The sequence below is a fragment of the Neolamprologus multifasciatus genome, chromosome 15 (genome assembly GCF_963576455.1).
Source record: "Neolamprologus multifasciatus chromosome 15, fNeoMul1.2, whole genome shotgun sequence".
Classification (NCBI taxonomy): domain Eukaryota; kingdom Metazoa; phylum Chordata; class Actinopteri; order Cichliformes; family Cichlidae; genus Neolamprologus; species Neolamprologus multifasciatus.
Window position 1 is genome coordinate 17291659 of NC_140453.1, and position 8095 is coordinate 17299753.

An 8095-nucleotide genomic window follows, 5' to 3' on the forward strand; every position below is an offset into this window, starting at 1 on the left:
GCCTAAAATGAGGCATACTGTGAGAATAGCCTGTGTGCAGCACCTATTTGTCATGTGATGGCTGTGTGGCAGACCCACTTGTAGTTCTCAAGGGACAGAACATGAAATCAATTGTGTAATGCACAAACAGACGGGGCACGGTAACAATGAACAGAGGGAAACAGATACAGGACAGAGTGGCTGGAAACTACAGACATAAGGAGGGAGGGGAAGTAAACAAAACACAAGACACAGAATTACAGTTAGCAAAATAAAACAGGAAGACACAACAGAACGGGTAATCACGATTAACTTGACATGGGGGAGGGACGCAGAAGGACCAGGGAGCACAGAAAGTCGAAGGATGAACACAGATGAGACTGGGACACAAAGGAACACAAAAGGGAACTAACTAGAAGCAACCTTACATCAACAGCAACTAAAACTAACAAGAAGTGTAAGGTTAAGTTATGGTTAACAGACTGAGCCTTGCGAAATAACATAAAGGCAAATGTAATGTCTGTAACCATGGAACAAATGAGAGAAGCCCTTTAACCACAGGTCCAAACAGACTGACTGGACGAGTTCATCATAACAAACAAGCACTTTCAGTTATAGAATTCAATCACAATTTCCAGTGGACCAGCTTTTAGATATATAACAAATGGACTACAGTATGAATGCATATTTTTAACATATAAATGGTGATAGTGTCCCAATCCTTTAACAAAACACAAAGACAAACTGCTCAGCAATCAGAACTTCATCAGCAAAGTCAGTGACAACAGTCATATAATCTAAAGTGGTGTATACTCATCCTTCTCTCCTCTCTTCTTCCTGTTTTTATAGTCACTTTTTTTCTTTTACTTTGGCTTGCTAATCACAATGTATAATGTAGACATCTGCAGAAAAACAAATTGTTGCACAGTTGCAACAATTTGCAACTATGCAAAAAATGGATAACAGGTTCAACTGCATTTCTCATAAATGACAGAAAGCAAGGTCAGGATGTTCCAGTAATACACTTCTAATCATGGCCATCAAAACACCTCAGAAAAGTCATCTGTTTTTAATCAATGGAGTGGAAAATGATTGAGTGCATAGTCGCAAATAAAACTTGGTTCATAAGGAAAATGTGTACTGTATAAATAAAGTTAGGCTTTGGCTCGCAGATAGAACCATGGCTTAAACATATAGTAGAATGCTTATAACCCACCTTTCACTAAATATAGCACACACGTAGTCCATACAATGAGGAGATACCAATTGTGTTATTTCAACTGGGCTTTGGGCCATCATCCTGGCTGCCATGTTGGAAGTTACACTTTTGGCATACTTTTAAGGAAAATTACAGTCTTAGAGACTGATATAGTTTTTACAGTATGTATGATTTACTTTTACTAAACTAAAGCAGTGCTTGTGTTGATTCACATTTGTTTGTGGGAGCCTGAACGCTTTTTGCAAAGTGTGAAACTTGAAATGAAATTGCTAATTTCTCCAGTTTTTCAAGAAAATATATTTTTCTTAATGTCATGAGTGGTTCCAGCCTTTCTACACAGGTCTGGGGATGTCAAGTTAAGTATTTTTAGATTTTAGGTTTGAGTAAAGATGGAACAATGCCACATTTATCCAGGTTTTTTTCCCTTTCCATTGTGATGGTTAAAATGTAACGTAAACCCAACAACAGTATACTAATTATAAGCTCTTTTTATAATTTACATTGATTTTTTTTTTCTAAATTTATCCTCATTAAGGATGGAAATAATTTAAAAAGAAGTATATGTACTTCACAGTTAGTGGTGTAAGATTTCAGCTTCTGCAAGACTGCATTCTTGTATCACACTATTTGACACCAGGTGGCGCCACAGCACAAATTTGTGTTGTAATGTCCGGCAGCTTTTCTTTGCCAAAATCAATCCCACAATCCTCACGCACCGGCGGCGTATTCATTTGAATAGTAAAACTGTGAAACGCTTGCGATCGTGCATAGAGGGAGTTGCTTTAGTGTTTAACCAGTTTTTCACGTTTTGGATTTTACACATCTGAGGAGCGATCGTAACACCTCACAAAATGAAGCGGTTGGTATTCAACTCCGGGGCGTACATGTTAAAAGTGACAACTTTATCTTTAACGAAGACATACGTTCACAAGGCTAACCAGCTAGCTAGCTTGCACTAGCGGCCCAGCTTGTTGCTTTCTACGTCTCCCGTGTTGTCTTGTGAGTTGAGCTAAGTGCTAATAGTTAAAGCTAACCTAGACATTACAATGAGATTATGGACATTTATTTTAATGGGAGGCGTCACGAAATGCAACTTTACACCTCTTTTGTCATCGTTTATTTTGACACTTGCAAAGCAGCAAACTAACTTTTACAGCATATTATGTTTTTGCGACGTTCAGCCATACGAGCTAACGGGAGCTAACGCCTTTGCAACTAAAATTGAGCATTTTGGTTTAGTTTATCTTGTTTCACTGAGCTAATTTGAGTCAAACTGTTACATCTGGGAGCGTATGTTCTTGGCATTTAGCTGGCCTATTCATAGTTGTGCCACAACATATTCCTGGCTTTTGGCTCCTTAACCTCGACTCTTAATTATTTTCCAATTTGTTTCTCCAGCAGTGTTCCTTATTATGGCAGCTGGTAAGCATGTTTGGCAACGAGAAGTCCTGAAGGTCAACCACAAAAACTCCAATGGCTTTCTGCGACCCAGCGTGCCTAGTTCTGCTGAGAAGAATATGAAGCAGGTATAAGGATATAATGGGAAATACTATGACTAATTGTGTAAACAGCTGCCCATGTGTCTTTTAAATCCTGGTGACTGTGAAGTACAGTTCAGTGGCATTGTAGCAGTAGTGTCCTCATCCCCTATCCTTTTGTTTTAGGTGGATATTATTAATAAGGAAGAATTAGATAAAGACAGGTGAGTCTCTGATCCACATCTGAGGGGGTTCATCAAATTATGATCACTCACTGCCTGTTTCCCACAGATCATCCTTGCATCCACACTAATATGTTTTTTGTTTTTAAGCTGTTTTAATATGAAAGTAAAATTTCCTTTTGTACTAAACCCTCTGTAAACACATTACCTTAACCACTCACCCATACTGCGTCTGTGTACTGGTGTAATTAAGAAGCAGTGGGTTAGTTATTTTTTGAAAATATATTGAAGAAGCAAAAGCAAATAGTAAGACCAAAATTTTTTTTTTGTTTGCTTGGATCAGTGACAATAGGGAGCTGTCGCAAAGCAAATACAGCAACATATTAGAAGGCTACTGGGAGCCGTCACTGTATGACGCCATGGAAAAGATACACATGAAAAGCACGAAATCATAGAACGTATGTGAGAGTGGCTGTGATATTTTGGCTTCATAATTATGACTGATAAAGAGGCAAACATAGGTGTCTGGGAAATGATGTTGACTGGAGGGGCAGAAACAAAGTCTTGATGTTTAGGGGTCTTAAAATTAAGAAATGTCAACACAAAAAACATGTTAGTGTGGATGTACAACCAGTCACTGAACCATTAAAGCACCTTTCACCTTTACCATTAACCGTTATCATGGTGGCTTTAATTTGTATTTATGTTTTTTTTTAACCTGTGACTGCTTTGCATCTGGCCAATCTCAACTTCTCCATTTGGCAGATTTCAGGTGCATTACAGAGTACACAGTCCAGGAAAAGTGAAGCGGGCGACATCTTGCAAAAGAAAGAGTTGTGCATTGGCAGAGGTGGGCGTAAAGCTGCACCGCAGATCATCAGATGTAGGCCGTTTATGTGACCCCGGCATGGCCAACAAGGAAAATGAGCTGACCTGCTCCGATGATGTCCGGGGCTGTGGATTTCCGGTGAACTCTGCAGAGGCCTCCAAGATGGCGGGGGCCAGCTCCAAGTACAGTGATTTTGCTGAGGTGAGACACAGAGCTCGAGCAACTGATTGTTTTTATTTCATATGAAATATGAAGGCTTGTTGATTGAAAACTGCAACACTGAAAACACTGAGTTCCATTTTTTTTTCATTGTTTGTCTATACATAGCTATCAAAGGACCATGAAGCTATGACTCAGGTTCTTTTTGGAAGAAGTCTTCGACTTAAAGTAGCCCTAACACTATGGCGAAAAAGTGCAAGTGAATTAGTGGCCTACCTAATAAGGTAAGACACTTGTGGCTACTGTTGGTTGATGGTTGTGTTTATTGTGCAATTACTCACAATTTGTCATCTTCACGTCACATGTTTATGGTTTCCCAGAATTCAAGACACAGGTGTGCTGCTTGACTGCTTACCTGTCTTAACAAACAAGTAAGTAATGTTATTTTTTTTGTTTGTTTATTTACATTTTAGCTTTTGAGTGTTTCAGCTTTACCTCCAGTGACCGTGCTGCACATTCGTCCAGTCAGCTGTTAATATACAAAGATTGTACAGTTTGTAACAATAATTTGTAAAGCAGGAAATAGTCATGTTTTAGTCACTATTCTGAAATTGCAGTATACAAGCATGCATAGTCGCACCATGATACCTATATGGAGCTGTTGAAGCATGGTGGCCTAGTGAAAACCAAACATCGTGCAGCTCTGACAGCTTGTTAGATTTTTCTGTTGTTCTGCGGTGGACATGTTGGCATGTTCTTATTTTTCTTCTTCATGCCTGATTGTTGACGATCACCTCATTTGAACTTGTGTTATCTCCTCTCTCATCAGCCTTCAAACAGAAGCACCATGTTTGTCACTTGGCTGCTGTGTTGACCTCATGCCCCAAGTCAAAATGATCCTTACCAGTAAATATGAAGAGTAGGTGGCAATTCATTCAAATAATATTTATCTTTTTTTTTTCTTCTTGATCATTATATGAAGGTGTGCTGAGTTTAAAGCAGTTAGATTTGTCATTTATAAACCTAAAGATGATTGTGTTCTCCTCCGGGAAGCTTAAGCTTGTCTGATAAATAGATAATGAACAGAGGAGAGAGTAGCTAAAGCCTCTTGAAGGAGTTGAGAAATTCTTTTGACCTTTAACTCTCATATATAATAACATTTTGGATTCAACTAACTGGTTTTTTTTTCTGACAGACAGATAACTGTGGGTTTACACTGGGTTCAATCCGTCATCAGGAAATGGTGGCCAGAACTTTCTAGAACTGAAAAAAGACTGCAGGACAGTTGTGCAGAAGACAGGTGAGCCCTGTATGCTTTAATAAACCTAATGCAACCTCCAGAGTGTCAATGTAGATGTTTAAAATCTTATTATTTTTCTAGTTTTCACTGTCTGGTGAGTAATTCTAAATAAATCTTGGAAAGCTGGATCAATTTAAAGAAAATATAGAATGCATGGGGATAAAACCAACAGATATTAAATTTTTAAGATGCATATTTGAAATCCAGTAAATGTTTTTAGCTATTCACTTTTGTGTTGGTCTTATGAATATAATCTGCAGAATTCAGGCATGCTAGTTGCCTGTGCTGTCACAGGAAACATCCTGTTGCTTGCTTTCATATACTAAACATTTGTCATCCAGGCAGGCACGCCCTTATGTTGGATCATAGGCAGTTTAAAAACAAAAAGATGATGGTATCTAGGGCTGTTTGATATAATGATATATATCGAATGACAATATTAAAAACATCTATCGTTTCATTTTACGCTATCGTTTGTTTTGTGGTGTCGCAAAATAAAGTGTTTACGGCAATATTTTTTCATCGTTTTGATGGTCACTGTAGTGGCTATATTAATTTCTTAAAGTTCTCTCTTTCTCTTATATTTAATATAACCACACTATGGACGGATGAGTGCCTGCTTTTATGCGTTGTCGTTAGCAACAACGACGGTAAAACCATTGTGTGTCCGCTTTTATTATTTTCCACATAAACCTTTCATAATAAAGCTCAAGATCCTGTTGAGACTTTTCAAAATAAACTGAATCACGTGAAAGAGTATGCAGATTATTTACGGATGAGAAGCAAAAAGATTGACTTATATGGGGATATGAGATTTTGGTCGCACAGCCTTAATGGTATCCTTAAACATTTCAACAAAGACTGTGCCAAGATTGCATCTCTTTAACACTTTCCATGTATTGGATCAGTAATTAAATCAAATTAGATTAGATTAAACTTTATTGTCATTTTACAAGTTGAAGTTCAAGGCACCAAATGCAGTTAACCTCTAACCAGAAATCAGATATCATCAATATGCACAGGACATGAATGTAATACCAATATAGGTATAATGCAAATATACAGAATGTGAGAAAATAATAAAGAAATAATCAAATAATTACAGTCATGTGATGAATGAATAATAACTATAGCTAATTAAGGTTATTTATCATTATCAGTCATCACCATCAGTAATGTTGGTGTGTTTATTGTAGGAACATGGAAGTCATGAAACAGCGGCTAAAGGACTTGTGGAAGGAAGGAACCCGATTATGTTTGGTTCCAGGAACTACGGGAGAGCTGGCAAAGGTGAGAAACATTATGACTGTTCCATCCCTCATAAGGGATTTTTTTTTTTTTTCTTCATCGTGATATAGGTCAGAGTGAAGACCGCTACTGTTTTGTATGGATCGTTTATACTAAAGCACCACATTGATTTCTTGTTAAAAGTAAATAAAAAATATATAATAGAGCTGCATTAACGTTTTTAGAAATGAGTGTTTTGTCACACTGATATTTCTGTTGCAGAACTGTTTTCAGGCTCCACAGGTGCTCCTGCTGTTATTTCACCTTCTGTTGATCTTGGGTGGATTCAGCCAACCACTCCCATCCTAAAAAGAATAGACACAGATCCACCATAAGCTTTTGTGGTTGATCTTTTTTCAGTCTTCACATCCTGTTTTATAGTGGGAGGAGAAGAAAATGAAACCACAAAAGATTTGTTTTATTAAATATTTTAAAAGGAAATGCATTCACTAATTTTTACATGTTTGTAGCAGCTGAAATGTCAAATCAGCATCAAATTAATTTAAAGTGTTGAGGGATCCAGTTTATCTGCATTTACTAGCTCTGACGACTTCTCATGTGCTATCTCTGCTTTGTGTTGCAGGGCATCGAGGCTTATCTGTCGCAGCTGCCCTGACAGTTGTCAATGTAGCACTCTTGGGATGTGACCACTACAGTCAATCATGGCTATGTTTTGAACTGATAATGGTGCAAGAGAAATAGACCAGTTACTTTTGCTACTTCAAACTCAAACCTCTTAACTGGGACTGAACTTGACAATTCAAACACTTCCCTCACGTTTGAGCTGGAAACTCTGAAGGGAGGGCGAAGAGAGCCTTCCTGGACAGCAAATGACTGCTTCACATTGAAGTGGATTGTCTTTTTTGAGGGGCATGTTTAGTGGACCTCCATGAGACTGGGTGTAATTTCGCTCTATGAAGTGCCAAGGTCTTTGTCTCTCACTACACCACTCTCTTTCATGGAATGCAGGTGCACTTGTGGATGTTGTTGATGTTTTGCATTGAGTTCTCCGGAAGAAGGAACTTGAATCTGCAACAGTCTTAAGTTATTAGAGCTTGTTTTTCTTGTTTTTTCGTTTTGCCTCTTCCTTTGACATTTGACTGTGTAATGTAAAATGTAAAAACAAGTGATTCTTTTAATCATCTTTTAAATAAATTAAAAATGCAATTTTATTGTTTGTTTTTTGTCTCCAGATTACAAATGGTACTGGGATGATGTCCTGTTAAACCGCAGCAGAAATAAGACCACAGTTTTTTTGTTTTTATTGTTTTAACTGGCTAAGCTCATTAAAATTTTGAAAATACCGTTTTGGAATAGTGAATGCCAAAGTAACAATAAAAGTAAAAAGATCTTGCTCACCAAGTTAAAGTGGCTAAACGAGTTTTTAAACATGCTCTTGCAGCGTTAATTTGACCTCGTATTTTTTTTCTTTTTTTTAAATCTTTATTAAACATTGATTAGTTTTCAAAACTGCATTGCTAAACGGGAAAAGGATTTATTTTATAATATTTTTTTGTCTTTTTCAAAATTAAAAAAAATGTACTGACGTGGGAAACCTTCAAGGAAAATACTCTGCCTTCTAGTTCGATTTAAAAATTTTTTTAAATTGAGTTTCATTTTGTGCAAAAACGAGCGAGTGGCGTTTCTGGTTTGTACAATAAA

General features: G+C 37.3%; 1 protein-coding gene across 2 annotated transcripts; it reads left to right on the forward strand.

Annotated features, from left to right (window-relative positions):
- The first annotated feature begins 1884 nt into the window (after window positions 1–1884).
- katnbl1 (katanin p80 subunit B-like 1) lies at window positions 1885–7600 on the forward strand. 2 transcript variants are annotated; one of them, XM_085133585.1, is made up of 10 exons: window positions 1885–2057; window positions 2597–2724; window positions 2863–2900; window positions 3624–3888; window positions 4015–4130; window positions 4227–4277; window positions 4676–4765; window positions 5042–5146; window positions 6343–6436; window positions 7017–7600. In XM_085133585.1, exons 2-10 carry the CDS (start codon window positions 2611–2613, stop codon window positions 7047–7049), a joined length of 906 nt encoding a protein of 301 aa, XP_084989711.1. In that variant the 5' UTR covers window positions 1885–2057; window positions 2597–2610; the 3' UTR covers window positions 7050–7600. The 2 variants fall into 2 exon arrangements, with proteins under 2 accessions (XP_084989711.1, XP_084989712.1); XM_085133586.1 differs by having other exon boundaries at window positions 2600–2724.
- Window positions 7601–8095: the final 495 nt, after the last annotated feature.

Coding starts and splice junctions, on each gene's coding strand:
- katnbl1 (XM_085133585.1), top strand. CDS start 2,611: ATGGCAGCTGGTAAGCATGTTTGGCAACGAGAAGTCCTGAAGGTCAAC. Junction 4,131..4,226: donor TTAGTGGCCTACCTAATAAG/GTAAGACACTTG, acceptor ATGGTTTCCCAG/AATTCAAGACACAGGTGTGC. Junction 4,278..4,675: donor TTACCTGTCTTAACAAACAA/GTAAGTAATGTT, acceptor CTCTCTCATCAG/CCTTCAAACAGAAGCACCAT.